The sequence below is a fragment of the Solanum pennellii genome, chromosome 1 (genome assembly GCF_001406875.1).
Source record: "Solanum pennellii chromosome 1, SPENNV200".
NCBI lineage: Eukaryota > Viridiplantae > Streptophyta > Magnoliopsida > Solanales > Solanaceae > Solanum > Solanum pennellii.
The window spans coordinates 107,391,426-107,415,827 of record NC_028637.1 but is presented as its reverse complement, the minus strand read 5'-3'; the positions used below and the strand labels follow the sequence as shown (position 1 = coordinate 107,415,827).

At 29.1% G+C, this 24,402-nt stretch overlaps 3 protein-coding genes and 1 pseudogene across 6 annotated transcripts; 2 read left to right on the top strand and 2 right to left on the bottom strand.

The window, feature by feature from the left end:
* Positions 1-10,382: 10,382 nt before the first annotated feature.
* Positions 10,383-11,858, top strand: LOC107013255 (protein RADIALIS-like 4). The gene is made up of 2 exons (XM_015213213.2): positions 10,383-10,788; positions 11,593-11,858. The coding sequence occupies exons 1-2, from the start codon at positions 10,550-10,552 to the stop codon at positions 11,618-11,620; spliced, it is 267 nt and encodes an 88-aa protein (XP_015068699.1). The 5' UTR covers positions 10,383-10,549; the 3' UTR covers positions 11,621-11,858.
* Positions 11,859-16,631: 4,773 nt separating this feature from the next.
* LOC114075576 lies at positions 16,632-18,845 on the bottom strand (annotated as a pseudogene).
* A 500-nt stretch (positions 18,846-19,345) lies between these two features.
* On the top strand, positions 19,346-21,233 carry LOC107007326. Of its 4 annotated transcripts, none has more exons than XM_027919427.1 (3): positions 19,346-19,433; positions 20,489-20,703; positions 20,821-21,233. In XM_027919427.1, exons 2-3 carry the CDS (start codon positions 20,515-20,517, stop codon positions 20,911-20,913), a joined length of 282 nt encoding a protein of 93 aa, XP_027775228.1. In that variant the 5' UTR covers positions 19,346-19,433; positions 20,489-20,514; the 3' UTR covers positions 20,914-21,233. The 4 variants fall into 4 exon arrangements, with proteins under 4 accessions (XP_027775228.1, XP_015061641.1, XP_015061566.1 ...); XM_015206155.1 differs by lacking the exon at positions 19,346-19,433 and adding an exon at positions 19,440-19,560 and having other exon boundaries at positions 20,488-20,703; XM_015206080.1 differs by lacking the exon at positions 19,346-19,433 and adding an exon at positions 19,440-19,594 and having other exon boundaries at positions 20,488-20,703.
* Positions 21,234-22,744: 1,511 nt separating this feature from the next.
* Positions 22,745-23,578, bottom strand: LOC107007562 (transcription factor RADIALIS). The gene is made up of 2 exons (XM_015206270.2): positions 23,235-23,578; positions 22,745-23,060 (listed from the first exon to the last, which is right to left on the bottom strand). Exon 1 carries the CDS (start codon positions 23,516-23,518, stop codon positions 23,246-23,248), a length of 273 nt encoding a protein of 90 aa, XP_015061756.1. The 5' UTR covers positions 23,519-23,578; the 3' UTR covers positions 22,745-23,060; positions 23,235-23,245.
* Positions 23,579-24,402: the final 824 nt, after the last annotated feature.

Genomic DNA, 24,402 nt, shown 5'->3' with positions numbered 1-24,402 from the left:
ATCAGACCCTTTTCCCAAATAAAAAATTAAAATATTATACACGACGAAGTTTAAGAATTAGTTGTATTTTGACCTTAATAGCGTTAGTTTATCAAATATAAGTAGCAATAATTTACTGGAGAAAATACTATCAATACAGCTCCAAGCAAATAGATACCAATTAAAAAATCAAGTATAATGAACTAATTAATTAGTTTTCACCTTTTAATGTGGTGAAAAAGAGAGTAATACTAAATTAAGATTAAAAAAAAAAGGATTATTAGTAAACTACTTTTTTTTGTTAGTAATATTTGTAAGTGGTGTGCCAAAAAAATAAAAATATGATACGTAAAATGAACAGCAGAAAGTATATATCAGAAAATTTTTATTTTAAATAATAGATATAATAGTTTATAGAGTATTATGTTTGAGAATTTAAATAATAGTTGAAGGGTCAGCTACCTATACGTCCAATAAAATTTGGCTTCTATCATTTGTGAGATATATAAACTACGATTAGAAAAGGCTTAAAATAATGAAATAAAAGGTTTTAATTTCCCAATGTAACAGAAGTAACATTTACGGTGAATCCCTCGTATACTATATATAAATCAATATCAAACGTAGTATCCTTATTTTACTGATAATTAACTAACTTTACGAGTTCCCAGACTGCCCACTCACTTTATAATAAAATAATATTCTAACTCTACTTGTCATATTTTTTTATTTTCATGTGAAACTATGTGTTTTGATTTTTGTGCTCTTATTTTATTATGTTGAAAAGAGTTCGAGTCTAAACGATCATAATATTAGAGTATTTGAGTATATGCTCTTTACTTTAGATTTTCTAAGTACTGTCTATTATTTTCATTATCCTTTATTAAAAATAAAAGAGTTTTAGAAGATTGAAAACAATGGTGTTGATGATCTTTTTGAGATAATAAAATGAAATAAACTAGAATACTAAATTACAATTTTACATGTTTACTAGTTCTTATATATATACTACGCCCATGGAGAAGTCATGCATGTAGTGTAGGGTATTATTAGGTCAATGAGTGACAAATAACTTGAAATCGGCATGCACTAGATTGCACCAAATCATAAATTAAAGATGATGATTGACACACATATATATATATATAGCTTGCACGAATGGGTTGTTTTTGAATCTAAATCATAAAAATATAAAATGAATGTGCATGGCGTCCCTTGATGTAGAAGGGGAACAAGTTCCAAGACCTAGGCAACTATCTGTTATTTACGACCATCAAAGTATGTGGTGTAGTGGATGAAACTGTTTCTTCTTTAATTATTAGAGCTGTCGATTTTGAGTTTTTGAATATAATTTTTTTCTTTTGAATAGAAAGAGATATCTCTAAATGAGATCTGTCCGACATGAATCTGAACAAATTTAACTCCAATACGAATATCAAACTACAGAAGAAAAAAAAATCCTCCTACCTAGGAATGGCAATATCCATATCTCACCCTCGATCTTCCCATGAGTTTCCCTACTTCCTACGTCGCAACCACAATTAGCAATGTACGTATATAGTGTTTTTGTTTCTTCAAAATGTCTGATGCAAGTCATATAGACATTATTAAGTTATAAATCATTTCATTAACTAAATAAGTTACTAACAATTTAGATTAAATTATTTTGAATAGAACATACGCACTCCTTTTCAACACATGATAAATGAAACAAAAATGAAGAAAATACATACTAAAGGGAAACATGGATATTCCAATTAATTCTAAACTAATTTTTAGTGAGTCAAGTGGTAGATTCAGAACCAATTTTGTTGGTTCTTCTTTGTTTCTTTATCCTTGCTAACTAAGAATAAATCTTCACAAGTTCGATGTGAAAATTTTGATTCACTAATATTTGTATATTGAGTCAAAAGATATGCCAACTCTACTTAACTTATTACTTTCCAATAGAAATTAATCTGCACGAAAAGATTTAAAATTTATAAATAATAAAATCACATTACTTTCGATTGGAGATTAATATGCACAAAAAGATTTAAATTTTACAAATATAATAAATTATATTTATTTTGAATGCATTTTTTACATGTTGAATTCACTAACATGTAAGTGAGGGAAGGTAGGACAACCTTCTCCTTCCTCTACATTATCCTAATCCATAGATTTATCATCCTTTCTGTCCAAAAACTAGTTACTATTATATTAGCCATAATTAGAGATTATTAACATAATCAACAAAATCACCTAAAATCAATTAAGTACATAACAAAAATCTTGAAGCTATTTTAAAATTAAATTGAAGTTCCTTGTTGTCATGATGAGGAGTAGGACAAAGATTTTGAAACAATATATTGTGTATACATACATGAATGAGTTATAAAAGAGGATAAGGTCTAGATTCGTCAACGGGCCCTGGTCAAAGATTTAAATATATATTTTTTCATATCGTGTCTTCGATATTAATATTGGAGTTTGGATAAATTTAAATTCACATAAAAAATTTCTGTTGTGTAAAGTGCTCCCTAGCTAAGGGACTGCATCGAACCTGAGACCTCTAGTTAAGAATGAAGAAATATTTACTACTCCACTACAATCCTTATCGATAAATTTAAATATATCGAGACATATATCCTTGATCTTTTATACTTATTTGGTGTTATATTACAAGACAAATTTGCCTTCAAAAACCTTCTTTTTTGATTACTCCCTTGGATTCTTTTCACAACCCATTCCTCCAATTATTTGTAGTTGAATATTATTTATCTTAAATATGAGTAACTTGCTTCTTCTACAAAGTTGAAGAATGTCACATTTAATATTTGCAAATATTGAAATAATATTTACGATATAATGAATGTTCAAGTGTCCAAAAATTGGATGGAAGTGCCCAGTGCGAAATCGTTGCCCAGTCTCGTCCTTGATTAATTCGTATATCTCTGCTTATTCTATCATCAAGTTTAACTTTTTTTAGATATTCGAAATATATTATATATGGCTTGGTTCCAATTAACAAAACTAAAATGTGGATAGTAGGAAATATTATCTAAAACGTTGTTGAGAATTACATTTATACAAGTTTTGTTAAATTTTCAAAAAAATATATTATTTTGATAAATTGATTTTAATAATGACTTACTTTGATAAAAACTCTAACTTATATACAATAAAGTGTAATCTTATCAACTAATAATAATTATAGATGATGGTTTGTCTTTTTTTAATTAATTAATAATCTTATAATTAGAGTGCTGTCATCAACTCAAATATTCGTTACTCAATAACTAATTTGACATTAACAAAAATATTCCCAATTGATGAGTTAGAACTCGGATATTTTTTGTTGAAATTGGTATAATGAGTGAAATAATGATAATTATACTATTTGCTTATTATCGATTTGAACACTTCTACTCAAACAAATATTATTTTTTTAAAAAAAAATAATCAATTTCAACACCAAAAAAGCAAATTATAACTTCTGGCACAGCTCACTTGCTTTCTGAGGCCAAAGCGTACTATTGAGAGAAGAGAAAAAGACAACAAAAAATCACATATATAAGACAAGATATTTATAATATTTGATAATTTATCAACTAATTGCGTTGTTATTGTGGATGATGATAATAATTATCAACTACTTCCGGTCAACAAAATCAAACTTAAACGAAAATTTGGTTTAAAATGGCATATATGAATCTTTCATTCTATTTGAGTAAGTTTATTTTAATACTCAACAATTTGACCATAAAAAAAAAAAGACAGATAAAAATGGGGGGAAAAATTAGTTAACAATAATTCATTGTAAGTGGTGGTTTGTCTATTTTAAGTTAATTAATAATCTTATAATTAGAATGTTGTCATCAACTCAATCAAATAAAGTCCAATATTCGTTATTCAATAACTATTTTGACATTAACAAAAATATTCTCGATTCATGTTGGGGTTGAGAGGACAAATTAGACGTTACGTTATATATATTGGTCAAATTTACATCACAATTAGGCCCCTTGTCTCAGTTGTCAATTAATTTTATATATATATATATATATATATATATATATATATAATTTTATTCTACCCTACAGGCTACAACATTATGAGAAATGATACTAACTTTACTATGGCTTGAAATAAAGAAATTGAGTCGTTTAAGACAATGATGAATGTTAAGTTTTTTCAGAGTCAACCATCAAATGATTATATAATTGAAATTGTTAGCTAATTCTGTGATTTTTTTGTTTTTAAATTCGATGTTCAGTATTAAGGATTCATTTGAGAGACGCGTATCCTATGAAAGATTTCATACTCTATAAAAAAGAATTATATTGATTGGAGCTTTATTGCTATATAATTTTGAATTAATTCTTTTTCTATTACGCCCACTTTTACTATCATAAATAGCATCGCTATCAATGTAACTATCACACACATTTTTTACCATCACCATTATTGTTGTTTCTTCCAATAAATAGGTCTACCTTAGACTAAATTATTAAACATGTATATAGATATGATTTAAATGCAGAACTAAAATAGAGGATATTTTATGAAAAAACTCACTTATAACCATTGTGAATTCTAATATTGGACTAAATTAATAATTACAATTTGAATTTAGCATGAAATGACTTATGAAAAGTGGGGGGAATATTAGGGCCGCGTTATAATGTCACCTTTTTTAGCCACTCGTGGGGATGCAACAATATTCATGTTGATTTTATTTTTTTAAAAAAATAATCTGGAATCTTATGATTATTTTCAGAGATAAAGCTGAATTATTAATTATTAGAAAAAAATAAAAGAAGAAAAAAACATTATTCATATGGGGAATCCTGAATTCATGATTGGACAATTCCAGGATTAAGTACATTATTGTTTTAGTCAGAAAATTATCTCCTACGCGTATAATTAAAAGAAAATAATCCTACAAACGATATTAATTTTCATATATAATTTTATTTATTAATTTTCTATAAAATTAATCCTATAAGTTGTATCTTCTGTTTGAGTCCTCATAAGTTTTGTGTTTCCACATCAAACTTTTATTCTTTTATTAGTCCTCATTGTTACTTCTTCTGAACAAATCATTTGATTTTGAGCAATTATTTTATTGTACATTTTTACTAATACATAACGCTTGATCAACTAGTTTATCAGCATAATCGAAATATACATAACATGTATATATGTGTGTATAATATAGGAACTATCTATACGTTTTGTACAGATTTGATAAGCTAGATGGTCGAAAGGTAATTACTCCTTCTACCTTTTACTACAAAAAATTCAGAAGTTGGGGATGCTTTCTTAAACAAAACATTACAATGGTGAGTGAAGAAGAAGAAGAAGAGCCCATTTAATAGCCCAATATATTGAAAAATTATACACAATGGCCCATTGGGCCAATTAAGGTTGGGTTCATTTAAAAATGAAATAAGCTGCGCAATGGCTTCTGGATCCAGTTTAAATGGCCCATTTTGATAAATATTCCATTTTAGGCCACTATCTAGATTTTATTTAGGGCAACTTTCACATATAGCAAATAAAAAATTCATATTTGTATGTTATAGCAAAGTTTGCATAATTGCGCTCCATAGGAAACATAGAAACTGTATAATTCGCTATACTTATACAGTTGAAGCAAATTGTGTAAAACGAAGTGTATAAAACAAGAAAGAGAAAGACACTTGGACAGAGAACTATATAAAAACGAAGTGTATAAAATGAATTGTATTATTATAAGTGTATAGAACGATTATATACAATTTGAATTTGTATAAAATGAGAAAGAGAGAAAGACAAAAGAGACTTGACAAGGAATATACAATTGAATCGAATTGTATAAAACGAGAAAGAGAGAAATTAGATACAATTTGAAAATTGTATAAAACGAGAAAGAGAGAAAGGCAAAAGAAACTGGGCAGGGGAGTATTTTTATTGTATAATTATAAATGTATAGGACGAAAATATATGTACTTGCATGTGTATATACAATTTTCTCACCTTTATACAAACAGAAATGCAATTTATACATTTCGCTTCTGTTTGTATAAGTGAGAAAGGCGATGGTGGCGAGCGAGATTTGGGAGAGTGGCGAGCGATCTGGAAGAGGGGAGAGAGGGGAACAAAAATATATGTATTTATACAATTTTCTCTGCTTTATACAATTAGGAACAATTTATTCACACTTGTGTTTGTATAAAAAGTGAGGAAGCGAGCAAGAGATTGGAGGAGAGTGGCGAGCGAGATATTTGGGAGAGAGGCGCCTGACAATTTTTAGTTTAATTTTGCTATGGAGCACAATTAAATCAAACTCTAGCTACTCCATTTATTTTAGGTTATTAGTTTGCTATTATATATAATTTTCCCTTTTTTTTTATTATCATTAGTTGAAGTCTGAACTCTGAACATACCTCAATATTTTATCTATAAGTTTCAAGAAATTATATATAATATAATATATATATTACCATTTTAATATTTTATATCATACATTTTAAAAATACAATCAGATATATAAATACTTTAAAAATGAAATTGATTAATTATTTTTATATTTAAACACCTAAATTAATGTTCAATAACAAAATATTTTCTCCCTCTCCAGTCATATCCCTTGCCCAACAGTAATTCTCATCACCCCAACCCCCTACGTACGTCCTCTACCACTTACATTCACTCTTTCTTCCACTGTCCTCTCAAATCATATTTTCGTCTTCAATTATTAAAATTGAATCTTACTAATCGACATTATTATTATTATTATGTATCTGATAAATTTGTATTGAAAAAAAAAAGTTCTAAGCATCAATTACTCCTCTAATTAAGTAAACCAGTTACACATATTTAATTTAAAATTAATAAAATATGTATCGCGAATATTCGAACCGATATAAATATGTATCTGGCAAGTAATGATACATGTATTCAAAGGACGAAATATGATATAGAAAAGTAATATTTGAAACTATCAAGAATTCTAGTAATTATGACCTAAGCTAGTAAAATTTATGTAGTTTCTTATTATTTTAACTGTTCGAATTTAACATTTTAAAGTTACCTTTTCATAAAATATTAGATGTGAGTTTAATGTTTACTGATATATTTCTCTATTTTATAGACAATATTAAGTTGTTGTCTAACATCGGAATAACTTATAAAATTATATATTATAATCAAACATTTTCTTGAACGATTTTCAGAATGCTCAATAAAATCATTAATTGTTGACTAGTGACTAGTGACATACTCGACCATAAGTTTGTCCCGAGCCATTAAAGACCATGATTACAAATTATATAATTTGTTGCTTTCTTTGGATCTAACAATGATGATTTGTTTGGATCTAATGTCCAAGTTGCATAGTAAAGATGAAAACAACATAAGAAAAAGAAAAGAATTTTGACAAAGAAAATTTTAGGTGATAAATTCATATTCCCTTTGGTTGGCACACGAAAGAGATACGTCTATCTACTTATCTCCAAATGTATGATGTGCAAAAAAACTCTTCTCTTTTTACCAACTATTTATTTATTTTCCCCCCTTCCAATTTGATAGAATATAGGATGATGATATTAATACATCCAATTCATAGAAATTGGGGACATATTCACCTTTCAATCATTGGTGCAAATGCAACTTTCACTCAAGAATCTAATTTTTTAAAATTTTCAAACATGTAAAGATATGAAACTTCTTTTAGAATATATGTATAAGTATATACTAGGATTGTGTTTGGTTTTTGGTATAAAAATATGATTTTTGAATTTTATCATAATTGGTTGGTTAAATTATTTCCTTGAGGAAGAAATTCTTTAATGATGAAGAAAAATGATTTCCACACTAAGAGTTGATAAAACAAAATTTTCACAAATAGCATTATATGCTCATTGTGATTTCCCTTAAAAAGAGTCACCCCTGGAGTACTAAAGCTTTCGCTATGTATAATATTTGAAGAATACCCGACAACAAAACCCTATAGTTCACTTAGAAAATATAAGAACAAAAAGTCAGAAAACCTGCACCTATTTTTCATAAAAGTTTTTTTTTGAAGAAAACAATTTCATTCCTACCAAACATACCCTAGGTCTCTACTTTTAGGCTGTACTATTTACTCTCAATTTATTATCTGTAACTTAAAATACTCTGAATTATTAATATATATATATCCATTGCCGTGGAAGTTTACTCACGGGGTGTTACCACGAAATATTGGTTTTTCTCTTTCTCTCTCCAGATCTCTTATCTCTTTCTCTTGAAAGTTCTTGTGTTCTTCATTCATCAAGTGTGTGTATGGATTGGATCCCAACATATACTAGTTATTGTCACGAAAGAATAGTCAATACAATGATATGTATTATCTAAAGAGATTCTTTCTATAACTTTTTTACTGCAAATGGCATGGACCATGGTTTACCCGGTGATTTTTTTACAAAAACTTTTATTGCCATTTCCAAAGGTATAGAGCACAAAATCTTGGAATTGTTCCAAAGTTCTACTTTATGGAAAAGGAGTTTCAATTGACACCAAATGGACCACGTCAATTATGTCCAACCTTTAGGGGTGGAGAAATGACATTCTTAATTAAAAAAAAGAAAAAAAAAAGGTTAATTCAAGAAAAATACCAGAGTTGTAATTTATTTAAGTTTTATCAGGTAATACTATAGTAAATATTTACATATTAACTTCATTTAAGTTCTCTTTTGTTAGACTAATTTCATATATGAGATTATGCTTACGTATGATTCATATTAGTCTTTTCTCTATATCATTTCAGTTTTATTGGATGTCTTTGAAAGCAAATATTAATTTATCTACGTTATTTTAGTTCTTTTATAGGATCTCTAAAAGAAAATTAAATATGACATCTATTTAAATAAAAGTTTGTATTTAATAGAACACAAAAAATAGAAGTACCACTTTATCGTACATAAGTAGTAGAGTAATAATCAGTAAATATGAGGATCAAAATCGAATACCTAATAGTCATGAGAATGCAACATGTTGGATTGGACTATGACTTTTCAATTATCTACCACATTTCTTAAGAGTAGCATATAATTATATAAACTTGTGTAGATAGTTTCTTGATTTAAAAAAAAAAAAGAAAAGAATTTTAGTGTGTGTTAAAATAAAATTAGACCTGTCATTGTTTTGAAGAATGTTATATCACAAAATCATTGTCCTAATACCCCTTAAGAATGAACCTGCAATCTCCTAATCAGATGATATTATCTCAGCGATATTAAATAAACTATATATAGTATTGAATGGTTACTCAGTTTGACTACCCCACCCCCTCAACCCCCCAGGGTTAGGAAAACCAGATTGTACGTACAATAGTTAGCCACCAGATTCAAGTGTTGGAAGGTAGTAATTTAGTAGTGGCAAGTGGAGGCACAAAGTAAAATAAAAATAAAAGATGCATGCATTAATTCAGGTGGCCATTTTTTGGAACGTTTCTAAGAGGCGCAGAAATGAACCGAAACATCAATTCCAATGATATCAGAGAAACTAATGAATGAATGAGTACACAATATTGGATCCTTCATTTTTTCTTGTCTTTTTTCTTCAACTTAAATTAATTAATTCATGGTAAATTTTAAATTTTCTCACCCACCCATCTCAATGGACGTCATTTCTTGCTACAGAAGATTAATTAATGGCTTATGTCTGACACGTAATTAAGAATAACCAAACCCATGCAATCCCTAGTCTTTTACTCGTAATAAAAATATTTTATCATATATATATTTTTTAATTTCAAGATAATCCTATAATATGTCACGATCTCTATCTTTGGAGTAAGTATTCTGTAATGAGTGTTTTATGCACACTAATAAACTTCTACGATGTAATAATCTGTAAATCATATATAAAAAATCGCACTAGACAAGTCTTATGTAGTTTAGTATATATTTACAATTGTATGTATAAATGAAATTTGTGAGCCTCCACACGTGCATAAGATCATATGTATGGATGCATCTGAGAATCAGAACGCGATTCCCCATAGCTGCTTTACTTGGATTTATTCACTGGCAGAGGCGGAGTTAAAAATATTATAAAATATTCTTTTTTAAAAATAAAAAAAAAGATATTTTTATTGATAGTTGGGTTCAAACCTATAACACTAGTATGTGAAAAATATCTTTATCGTTCTTTTTTACCACTAAGTTATTAATTAATTTTGTATAAAATCTAAATATACATTAAATTTTCTAATACAAATATAAAATCTATAAAAAACTAGCTAGTAAATTTATCTGAACCCATAAACCTCAACGTATCTCCACCTCCGGATGGGTAAATATTTACTGTCATCAACAAATGATTTTACGACCAAAAAACAACGAAACTTTAAGTATGTACGTAGAAGAAAGAGAGAGAGAGAGATTCCGCAGCAGTAGGTTTTGTGGTTCCAAAGCAGACGAGTCACCCAAATTTTAGATTCTACTTCAATTTCTTTCTTTATAAACACCTAAAATCTCCACCCTTTTTTCCATCACACATATTACTTTAAGTTGGACTAACTATATCGCTTTCTTAAACATTTCTTTCTGTTTTTTGAATGGCATCAAGCTCACTTCAATCTTCATCATGGACACCGCAGCAAAACAAGTTATTTGAAAGAGCGTTAGCTCAATTCGATAAGGACACACCTGACCGCTGGCAGAATGTGGCACGGGCCGTTGGTGGTGGAAAATCGGCCGATGAAGTGAAGAGACACTATGAAATACTCATTGAGGATCTCAGGCGTATCGAATCTGGACGTGTTCCTCTTCCTACTTACACTCATGAACAACAAAGGTATTCTTAATCTTCAAGTCTGTCTCAAGTCAAAACCAGACTAACGAATTGAATAAATATGATATTTTTGTTAAGGAATAGCAAAGTATACTTTGAAATGTGAAATGAGACGGTTACATACCTAAACCATACTTTACTAGTCCTATATATTTTTGAATGAGACAGTTTACACTATTTCTAACTTTTTGTCTATTTTGTAAAAACCTAAGAAATATTCTTGCCTTTTTGTAGAACTCAGTTATATTTTCTTTATAACTTTTTGTTGTATTTTAGTCGATTCAATTCATGCAAACAATTCGGATATATGAATGAAATTTATAATTTTAAATTTCATAAATTAACAAACCAGACATGGAGCTATTAGTGTTAAATTAGTTATTGCATGTAACCCTATACCTTATTCTAATTAAGAGTCCTTCAATATTTATTACTAGTATTTTTTTTTTAAAAAAAAAACAATTACTGCAACTCTAAGGAGTACTTTTTTTTTATTTTTTTACTATTTTTTAATTTTTTTTAAAAACGTGTGCATTTTCTTGATTATGTTTAATTAGAAGATTAATCATGTTTAAATACAAAGTTGATACAAAAGCTCTAAGTGTGCCGCCTAGGATACATTTGAAAAATCAAGATCGTATCTAAGTAGTGATTAACTATATAGTAAATATATTTCAATAACATATTAATAATCAACTTAGCTTAAAATATATGATGTTTATCATCAGCATGTAAAAAGTGTCTTGCACTTATAGTTTACTTTTGCGTTCTTTTAAAAATTAATTTTCTTTTGTAATTGTTGAGTAGGCTTTTGAAGTATATGAACCTGCACTAGTGAAGATGTTGACAAGAAGATATTAAGCTGGATATCACTACCTAGCAAGTCAAGTATATGACAAAAGAAAAAAGAAAAAAAGATGCCCTTAAAAATAATCTATGAATATTGCATTGTACCTTCTCTTAATTATGAAAAATAGTTTTTTTTTTCTACCACTTCCAACTTGTTTTTATTGTATTGTACTAGTACCACAATATCTTATCGAATCGTATGAATCTCTCAATTTTCAAAAGGAGTTAGTGTATTTGATTTATTGCCTCAAAATGCAACATATATAGAATAATTGTGCATGTGTTTTAAATTTCTGTGGGGTTTTATGATTTTTGATATCGCAAATTAAACTTAATTAGTCATTGGCTATTGTATATCGTTGATCTTCTATTTCATTTTATATGTCCCCATTTTTATTTTAGTTTCTTTCAAAGAATGAGATCTTTTTATTTGTAATCATAAAAAAAATGTTACAACTTAAATGTCTAATATCACAAGAAGTTTGAAAGCATTATATATGTCAAAAATATATTTTAGTGGCAATTAATTAATAATAATAATTTAATTACGTTTAAATATGTAGTTTTAGCAATAACTAGCATTCATATAGTATATAATAATATTTGATCAAATGACAATATAATTAACTAATGTCGTTAAAAAAATTTAACACTCTTTATTAATATGTAACTATCATTACCGCTAAAACTATTTATTTATTTTTTGTTGTGGTGAGGATGTATACTTTATTTCTTAATTAGACATGCATGTTCCCAAACAAACTTTTTTTAGAATTATAGAACTGTTAAAAAGAAAAAGAAATTTTTAGAAATAGGTAAAGAATAAAATTAACACAAATAAATTGAAACGGACAAAAAGGTAAAGGAATAAAATTAAGTATTCGCATTATTTGTAAGTAGCGTGTTGTTGCCTTGGAAAACAATTAAGGGGAATTGGAAAAAGACATTAAAATTGATACGCAAAAGATAGTATGATGATTGACTTGACGTGACTGTTTGATATTACGACTCTTCTCCATACCTCTGAAATATACTATCACCATCCATATATTATCCAAATCAGATAGGATTACAAATGAAAGAACAAGAGACCATGATTAAATTTATTCACTTAGATTAAAATTCACCCTAATCAATATTGGTATAGTTTCTAATTGCTATATATGTGAAAATAAAATTAAAAATTTCATGGTTTAACACTTCCAAGTTCCAAATCAATTACTAAATTAGGGCTCCAAGAAAGGAAATGATTAATACTCCCTTTGTCCCTATTTACTTGTTCATTTTTCCTCTTTTAGTTGTCCCTATTTACTTGATCATTTTGACAAATCAAGAAAGGACAAAATTTGTTTCCTATTATACCCTAATTTAAAGTTCTTGAAAATTTTCAAGTTTTAATTCATCATTTTTGAAACTATAATTAATAAGGGTAAAATTATAACTTAACTATGCTAATTATTGCTATCTTAATATGTATGTCATTTCTAAAGTGAACAACTAAATAGGACAGAGGGAGTAATAAATTGTATCTTCACTTTTGCTAATTAAAAATGTTGGCTTTCCGCCTACAATCGGATCGAATCGTACGAAAACTACAATGGGTCTAGATCACTAACACTATGTTTGGATCATTGTTACCTATTGTATTGTATTGTATCGTTACTATACCTACAATGTTTGTTTTGATTGTTACTTAAAATGTACTTATTGTATCGTTAAATTTGGTTGTTACGTAACAATGAAAACCCCTATTTTATGAAACAACCAATTTGGTGTGTTCCTATTGTTACTTAATTTCTTTTTTCAATTATATATTTACATAATATTTCAAAATACTATTTTACCCTTTATCTTAATTCTTAAAATCTAGTCAAACCTCCTACCCTAGAATAATTAGGATTTTTTAGTAAATTTATAAATTACAATACAATACGATACGATCAAACTAAACAATTAAAATGTTATTAAACAACTACAAACAATACAGTCTAACCAAACATTACTACCATATAATACAGTATAATAGAGTACAATACAATACAATACATTATGAAATAATGAGAAACAATGATCCAAACAAAGTGCAAGAGAGCAAAAAATATGAAAACTCTGAGAAAGTTAGAGGGGTAAAAATAAGAATAAGGAATTGAATTATGGAATTGAGGTCAAAAGAAAACGGGTAAATTTGTCAGCAAAATCAAAATTTATGTGACTGTGATTGAAAATATTTGGACAAGGTTAAAAACAAAAATTAAGAAAAAATTAGAAGTGATTAGGAGTGGTCTCAAGTAAAAATATTCATACCTACAAATGCCTCTATGATACCAGTGTATGTATAGCACACATGCATTTCATGGACGTGATTGTGACAAGTGTATATCACATAGTATATCATGTATCTCAATTTATACTACACACTATTTTTTCCTCAATATATGCTTGAGATAAATGGGCATACAATGTGATCTTATACAAAAATAGACATTGAAATATATACTCGATATAATTATGAATCTACAGATGGATCTCTCTTAAACTCGAATTTTAACTTGAATACACCTTCGATTATTTTCAAACACCCGAAAAATTGACAATATTCAAATTCATTAAAATGTTTCGAGCAAAATCTAATATCGTCCAATCGAGACAAAATACAAATGCATAAGACGATGATGGAGAGGTATGAGGAAAATTTAAGACTAATTTAAAAAAGAGATTTTTCTACTTATGAGGTACAAATTAGCAACCTAAAATATAACATGGCTATGGGCTATGAAATTTAATGAGAAAGTGAACACAAAAGAGACATCTGAAAAGAAGTGCAACAATATAAACATAGCTCAAATATGAGCTCTAAGCTAAATTTAAAAAAAAACAAAAATAATGACTTTAGTTGGATTAAAGCTCTGGTCTGAAGGATGGTATTTCTAGCTTGTGGTGTATATAGGTTAGTTCGATTCGATTTTTCATTAAAAAAAATCTAAACAAATTATGTTGGTTTATTAAATCTTAAAAACCAAATCAAATCATAAAGTCGGTTTTTTTTTGTTTAGGCTTTACTCAGTTCTTTTAGGTTTTTTCGATTTTTTAATTTCTTACAACTGTACGGTATTTGAAAAAGCGATCAAATATTTTTTCACTTACCTATGTGATAAACTAAATTTAAAAAATATTAAGTGAATAAAAATTCTCGAAAGGACCGTAAAATTCATATGAGTACAAAATAGTTTTTTTTTTAAATATCAACGTTCATTATGTTAAATTAATAAGATTAAAGGCTAGAGGCAAACTGAATACAAAAAAACTTTACAAAGTAAATTGTCAACTTTGAATTCTAAAAACTATAACAGTATAATTGTAACTTCATATCTTAATAAGAAATAAAATATTTACAAAATTGTACAAGCCCAAATTAAAAATAAAATATATAAAATTGAAAATTATAAACTAACGAAAAATATAACAATAAAATAGATTATATGTAAATAAAATAAATTTTATATATATATATATATATATATATATCGGTTTCGTTTGGATTTGGTTTGACTTTTTTTCTTCTAATACCAAACCAAAACAAAGAGTGGATTATTTTTTTTCAATCACCAAACCAAACCAAACCACAAGTTGATTTTTTTTTCTGATTTAATTTGATTCGTCGGTTTGATTTGACTCGTACACCCCTACGAGATGCACAAGGGCACTTCTATGATTTACTTGAGTACACTATTAACTATATCCTAATTTTTACCAGTTTATATAACACAAATATATGTATACATATGATTTTTAAAAAAAATTAGCGAGTTTACATGGACCACTCCATAGTGTGGGTCCACCTCTGTCCACAAACCTAACTTGTTTTATGCTATTTAATGAGTCCACTTATCATGTTTGTCAAATTCTCAAACTAAATTGATACTATCATGATGAGAGTTTGAAAAAACAAAAAATACTATGTTAACTTCAAATATTTTCTTAAATATTACATAACAACTTTTGAATGGTGGAGATCGGTGCAAGATGGTTCAAACGCTATCCTTATAAACAATTTAGATGGAATGAGCATGAATTCAAAAGTCTTATAAGAGTTTTACGAATTTTATCAAATCATTTCTAAATTATATAGATTCATCACATGTATCTAGATGGATTTGTAGGATAAATTAAACTTTCTTCTTTTTTTCTTTTTTTCTTGGACTTGTGCAATATTTTTATAAATCATAGAGTCAGGATACAAAAAGAAATATTAAAAGAAATATTAATGTGAAAGGCATAGCCAAAAAAATTGAGTGAAGCAATTCTAAATGAAAATATGAACCTGATTGGATTTAGTTTGGAAATCTAACTATTTATTAATATAGAGACTAATTTTTTTATCATACGTCACTTTATATCAAAAATAATTTAAATTTAAATATGAGTATCTTGATGTTTGCTTCTTTATATCGTTTGATACTTTAAATTCAAATATGAGTACCTTGGCATTTTCTTCCCTGTAACTTTGCAAGTGACATTCGAAAGTATGTAAACTCGTGGTTAATTAATAAAATTTATTACATTTCATAAATGAATTTGTTATAGACATATTTCCTCATAATTTGGATAAATTCAAATTAATATTATATAAATATTTTTACTAGTTCTTGACAAGTGCAAGAACTAGTATATATATATATATATATATATAAGGAATAAAATTATTTTATTAATAAACAAATGACACTGTCTTTCACCACTAAAAAGGATGGTAATAGGAAAATATTCATCACACGTTGCTATAGCCACTCTTGAGACAATTATTGTATGTGTAGGGTTGTTCCAATTGAACAAGGTGTCCTGCTTTTTTTATTTATTCCATCGACGTATTTTCTCCTTACTTTTTGCACTCATTGATAAGTTATATGTATGAGTAAAGTATACGGTAAAAATCATCATCAAATTTCAAATGAAACAAAAGTTACGCATTGACTTACTTCTCAGCATGAGAAGAGTACTTACGTTTTCATAATATGTGAAATTGTATGATCAAAGATTTTATCGTCATATAAAAGGTAAATTCTCTACATGAAAGATTAAACAAATTATCAAAATGAATTATTTAACATGTTATGCAAAATCAACTTTGCTATCAGCTATATACATTTGACATACCTGGGAGTATTTTGGAGGATCTTTATCACCGACTACTAAAGCTTCAAGAAGTTCCACTTTCTCCATTCTGTTGCCAAACATAACCTGATTTTACAACATTTTACCATTAAAAATTGGTATGATAAACAATTCTGACATTAACTTTATGTGTTAAAATTTTTTTCTTCAAAGAAGCATCGCTAATGGATTCAATCATCTCTATAACTGCGCTTGACATAACCATAGATTGAACCATATGAGGATACAATTGGGCTAACCATAGATTGAACCATATGAGGATACAATTGGGCCAACTTGAACCCAACCATTCCTCCAAAACTGAACCCCACTGGCCACTAGACAAAACTTTTCAACTCCCAACTTCATCATACCTGAAAGAAAAACTATGTTGATAATATAATTAAATAATAAATATGTGCATAAATTAAACTTTTTAATGAGATATCACACACTTCAATATGATATGAGAAAAGATATGAGTTGAGGAATACCTTTTGCTAAACAATGTGCGTGAAAACTTGTTGACCGTTGGGGACAATCAGTGTAGGAATCTCCAAAGAAAAGTAAATCAGGGACGTAGATACAGTGGCGGATCCAGGATTTAAAGGTTGTGGGTGCTTACTTCCTTTAACATAAACTTGTTAGCAATCACAAACGGTAAATGTATACTAACTCAAACTCTTTAATAAAAAAAGTAAATGTATACTAACTCAAACTCTTTAATAAAAAAATAAAAAAAATAAAACAAAGATCAATATTATCATTATAAAAAAATAACCTCTACTTACAAGTCACAATGACCTACTACTAATTGGTCAAGTCATAATTGTGCTCGACGACTTTTTGTATGTTGAAAACGATAAATAATTGCATCATTACTTACATTTGCAAATATCTTACGCTCTACATAGCAAACTAAACAACCATTCAAAAATTCATCATCAATACTATTACAGAGTTCATTTTTAATGTACTTCATGGATGAGAAAGCTCGTTCCACGGAAGCAGTAGCAACGGGAAGAATGAGAGTCAACTTGATAAGCAAATAAACAAGTGGCCAAGTTTGATGTAGATCTGACTTGATCAATACTTTAGCAAGATCACTAATTCCCTATTTATAATTTAATCTAAAGTCTAAACCTATTTATCAAGTAACAAAAATATTATGTGGAATCTATTTTAAGAATTAAGACTTAAGAGTAACATCCATAAGCGATGTAAATCTTAAAACGTAATTTTCCAAACTCTTTTTTTTCATTAACTATCTTTAATCAATCATCAAATTTTATTACCTTACTTTTGTATTCTGATTTTGAAAAGAAAATAGATTGAAGTTTGTTGTTGGACAGTTACGCTGACGGTTTTCTCTTTGAAACAAGAAGAAGAAGAAGAATGAATGACTTCGTAGTTTGCTAAGAGAAATAATCTCATAAAAGTGGACAGTGCAAAAGGTTTTAAAGCATAGGAAAAATTAAAACTAAAAAAGAAAGAAAAATTATGCTACCTAAACTAATTTAGAATAGGAAAAGTCAAAACAAGTAAGAATAGGAAAAGTCAAAACAAGTACAAAATTGGGAGTTAAATAAGCCCTTAATTAGAAAAAGGAAAAATAAAAATAAAAAAAAGTCGTAAAATTCGTTGGAATTAATTTTTTTTAAAAAAAGAAGAGTTAAATAAGCCCTTAATTAAAAAAAGGATTTTTTTTAAACAGGTATAAAATTCGCCGGAAAAAATTTAAAAAAAGAAATGCTACTGGCGGGATTCGAACCCTCGCCAATGGCTTCGTGCACCTCTTATTGCAGAGGTTTAACCAGCTCACCCACAGCTGCTTTTGTTCTATGGGCGCTCATTTAAATTATAATAACATATGTATCATATTTTATATATATATATACAAAAAATTTCGAAAATCAATGGGTGCTCGAGCACCCGCGTCTGGCTTACTGGGTCTGCCCCTGCGTAGATAGCGAAAGAATTTCTTAGGGAAATCATTTGAAAAAGCCAAGTCTAAACTTCTTTTTTTTAATTTTATACCGCTTTTGTCTTACATGACACATTTCGTAACTCCATGTAATTATGGTGCATTGGAGATATTTGAATGCGACGTAAGTCAAAAAGATGCAGAAAATTATCAAAAAAAAATTAAGTTTAGAAGGATAATAGGACCTTAAAAAGTTAGAATGAATCTATAAAATTTCGGTTATAGTCGAAAAAATACTCATACATTTTCCCTTATTTATAATATAAGTTCGTCTCCGGTTATAATAATTGGACTGACTATTACACAGTGGTTATAGAGCATACAGCAATTTTTCCAATTTGATGTAGCTTGTTTAAGATTTTATTATCGTACAACTAAATTAGTTCTGTCCAACTTTTCTAAGATTTAAAATTTAAATTGTATGTAAGTCGGTCTAGCTCGAAATTCTTTTTCCTTGGATCTCAATACATCTTCAGCATGTTTTATGCTAAATGGGCCGGGCTAAGAGTCGAGCTAATGATCCGGCCCATGGTGGCGCCCACTTTTAAACCCAAATAATTGAAACAAAATCTTGTTGCTCAAGTTATCACATTCTATGGTCCCTGCAGTGCTCATTCTCAAACCGTGTGCTTAGAAAACTACCTCCTCCGTTCTATTTCGGAAGGTAAGCAGCAAACTCATCTCCGTCGATTTTAATTTTTCTTCCTTTTTTTTTTCTTTAATTTTCAATTTTGATCTCAGATCTCAATTAATTAATCTCTGCAAAGCAATGTGAAATCGCCCAGAAATCGGTTTGTTTGTTTAGAACGTAGTATTTTCTTCGCGGTATTAAATCAAACAGTTTATCTGCAACTTTGTTTCCTTGGCTCTAACTGTGAAATTTGTTTCTCCAATGGGATGTTGATTGGGATCATGTGATAACACTTGTGCTTTTACCTGTACATGGAGTAATTAATTACCTTTGTACACAATAGTTGCTTGATACATTTTAGAATATTTCTTACCTAGTTTATATGTAGATATCATTTCAAAATATTTACTAACAAATTTCTATGTCCAAATTCATTTATTTGACTCTCGAAATCTGAATTGTGTCACATAGAAGGAGTAGTACTTTTATTTTGTAAGGGTTATACTTCATGTGTCCTTTAGTCCCCAGGGATGCTTTTGATAGACAATTGTGAAAATTATACTTAAATCTTTCCAGTTTAATTTGAGTTGTTCCAGGTTTTTGCTTTGAGCAGATCTACTTCTTTTGCTTTGTAAAGACTATATTTAGCTTTAGTGGCATTGAATGATTGATGGATCACAGATATTGTGTCTTACTTAAAATTAAATTACGCAGATACTTGTCCTGTTTCGTGATGAATTATCTATACCTGAAATCTGGGTACCTGTTTATATTAATTACCTAACTTGTTCCTTATGATTACGATGTACTTTATTTGTTTGAACCGCGCTGAAGTCATCGGACTGAAAATTATAATAAGAGGAGTGTGTAAGTTTTGAGGTGGTTTGCTTCTAGTACAGAGTTAAATGCAAGCTGTTGTTAACTTGTTATAGTACATGAAGATTAGTGTGGCTGAAACCCAACGATGTAGGGATTAAAACATAATTGTTGTCGCTGTTGACTTGATCCTTCTTCTTGGTGTATGTTTATATTGTTTGGTGCCTAGGAAGAAATAAAATAGTTATATGTGATGTTGATAACCTTACAGCCTAGATAAGAGCCTCACATCAAGAATATGGCAGCAGAAAATGTCCAAAATGAGAAGACATCATCCGCTGTTACTCCAAATCCAGCCATGACTTCGTGTAGGAAGAAGAAGAGCGAACAAGCTACTTTTCTAGAAGATATCAAGGATCACATGGATGAATTTATTCATGCTTCTATGGATGAACACAAAACTTGCTTCAAGAAGACCATTCAAAAGGTATTTGTCAACACTTTCACCATAAATACTTTGCTTACACTGAACCTAAAAAAGCATTGCATCTATTGCTTCAAATATAACTGGCTGGCTGTTAACCTTGTCCAATGCACATATCAGATGTTTGGCATGTCAAAAATTGTTGCGGAAAGGAATGCTGAGGTTAAAGAGGTTGAAAGTTCTCTGCCCCTGCAAACAACATTGGCTAAGTAGAATTTGTGGCACATCTTGATTTAACGGGCTAATACCAATAGAGTAGAAAAGAATGACATATAACTTTTCACTATGCTCTCAATTTGTAATTTTCACTCTCTTATTTCCACTGTGTGTATTAGTATTGCAATCGTTGTGTAGAACTTGGATTGGTTGGTTTCATTGCAGTGAATAGATTCACTGGTTTCTTCTGCTCTTTGTACCACTCAACTTGTTGGTGGTAGCAGGACTATGAAAGATCGACGAACTGTCAAGTGTTCAAGGAACATTATCTAAATTTTAAGCTAGTAATTCTATTACAAGTGAGAATAGTTTCATAATCAGTTTTTCTGCTTCATTACACCCCACAAAGTGGATAGATTCGCTGGTGTTACTTTGCATCAGTAAATTGTTTGTGGGATCAGGATTATGAGAAAATGACGGAAGTGCTTAAACTAATCTCATATTGTTTAACGAATCTCATATAACTACGATTGAATAGCTATGTTTCTGCTACACCCGTGAAGAAATATACACACACTCCATTGATGTATATATGTAAACATTAAGCTTCAATTTCAATTTAGTCGACCTATAATTGTGAAGTGTGAACACATAACTATTTATCCTCCTTTTTTGACTAGCCAAAAACATTAAAAGGAAAGGCAATTATTCCCCATTTTTATCCTTTGAGGTGACCAGTGGTTTGAGTTTGGGATTTGATGTCAGCGAGACCTCTGCTAATGAAAGCAAGGAGTTTGCTTTCTGGGTTTAGTTTGTCACATTGGACTTGTCTAGTGCAGGTTACCTCTCCGGTGTGGTTTGTGACTTATTGCATAAAAGTGGGAGTTTATCTTGTGCCCACTAGGGTAATATATATGATTGGTAATGATGGTGGGTTTTCTGTGTGCGCCCAAATATAACAGACGTGGGTTTCCTTTATTATGTGCGTATACAAGTTTTTTTTTTTTTACAATAAGGGAAACTCGCAGTCGCTACCCTTTGGGTGCACACAAGATAAAATCCCGCTCCTATGCAAGAGCTCACAAATCACATTGGAGAGGTAATCCACATCAGCACAGAAGGCAAATCCCTTGCTTGCGCTGGCAAGGGATTTCGAACTTGAGACATCTAACATAGAAGTCTCAAGCTCAAACCACTGGACCATGTATGAAATTACAGTATTTATTATAACGATTTTCCTGACTGATGGCCTCGAAGGGTATTATTGTCATTGTGATTATTGTCCTACTACGACATTATGTTTGTGTGCTGAAATTATTATCCTCTTGTGCCTGCGCCTTCTAGTCCATTTTAAATCGTGTTTAAGCTACAATAGTCAAATAAATTTATTGACTGATCGATGAGGATTTACTTATTATGTTGCCTAAAAGTTGCACTGAGTTTGTACAATATTTTATATCGTCTGTGGATCAAACTTATATCGCAATGTGAATATTACAATATGGTGAGGTCTGAATGTTCGACATACCGTGTATTTAAGAGCATTCAAATAAGCTAAGAGTTGATTTGGGATCCATAACCTTATAACAATATATTATATGAACGTACTTATTTTTAATCGTCAAAAAGGAATTTTTTAAAGTTTATATATGTATGTCAGTATATGTGACATATATGCACACACAATAAAATTAAAATGTACATGTATCCATTGCCTTCAAATCACATATTTCATCGATTTTGAAAAGATTAACCTAAAAATACTTGACACAATGTTTAAGAAAATAAAAATAACTTTTCATTTTTGTGAACCTATATTTAAATGTACTAAAATACTTTTTAATCTTGTTGTCTTGACTAAATCATATGAAATTGCACGTACGTAATCTTTTTTAAAAAAAGAAGTCGTTTTATAGAAAGAGATCAAACATGAATGCTATTACAAAGTAGAAGGAATTCAAATGTTTCCTTCATATAGTACATCCATGAAATTGAAATTAATACAATTAACTTGTACGTACAAAGAAATTGATATACACTTCACTTGAATTGTCAAGAAGAAAATGTGATATTCTGGTTATTATTTTTTTAATATAGCTAGTAGTAACGTTACTAATTTCTTGGAATAAAAATGTAGTGTTATATATAATTAAGGTTGCATCTTTCTTCCCCTCATTGCTTTGTTGGAACCAAAGATTTGCATCCTGCATCAAATATACATATTCAATGAGAAACATTCCATTTCAAAAAGATACTATTATATATATTCAATGAGAAACACATAAATTTGGATCAACATTCATTTTTATAGACCAAAAACATAATTAATATAATGGAGACATTTGAATCAAAATTTATCTATGGACGATAAATCATACCTTAATGTGAATTATTTGTTATTATCGCGGGGTCGGCCTCCGGTAGGAGTTGTGTAGTTTGGGAAAGGCACACCACCACTCTCAATAAACATGATATCATGAAGAAGTAGTTGATAATGTTGCTTCACATCTTCAGCAGTTTTATTACCTCCAACAGCTCTAGCAACGTTAGACCAACGGTCAGGGGTGTCTTTGTCGTACACTGCTAATGCCCTTTCAAATGCCTTGTTTTGTTGTGCAGTCCATGTAACTGATGATCCTTGTCCAACTTGAGAAGAAGACATTATATATACTAAGTATTAATAATATCGATGGAGTTGATGATTGAGTACATTATTTGTTTCCAAGGGGTGCTCTACTTATATAGGCTACAAAATGAGAGGGGTGTGTGGGGGTCCAAAATGATAGTTAAAGAATTTTATGATTTGTCTTTCTAGCAACCACAAAGACTTAACAATGCTCTAGATCAAGCGTTATTAAATGAAGTGTATTAGTATTATATGATAATAGTTGAAAAAGAGTCGAAGTTATAATTTTAATTTGATAAATTTAACATTTAAATTTTGACTATTGATTAGCCCAAAACACTACCTTTACCTTTAGGATGGTCAAAATATTCAATATTGACCATGAACTCATGTTAGAATCGAAGCCACACACACTTAATGAATAAAGAACACAAGAACTTTAGAGAGAAAGAGATGAGAGATCTAGAGAGAGAAACCAATATTTCGTGGTAACACCCCGTGAGTAAATTTCCACGGCGATGGGGTATATATATATTAATAAATCAGAGTATTTTTGGTTACAGAAAATAACTAGTACAACTGCGTAAACACTTATATATATTAATCAGGCTCCACAACCTAACAACTCATATATAGATTCTTCAAAATAAAATTTACCTGTTTGAACAACTTCTTCTTCTTCACATGAATTGAGTGGTAGGAAGTACTTTTTGAACTAATTGTTAGAGAATATAATTGAATAAATAAAAGAGTGTTTTTATTAACTGCTTAAATTTTTTTTTATACGATTATCTCACATTTCAATTAGATGTCAATGCAAATAAAAGTAATGTAATAAGCTGTTTTGAGAAATATAATTAAGTAAAAATATAATATTTTTTTCTTGACACTTCACGAATAAATAAATATATTATTTTATA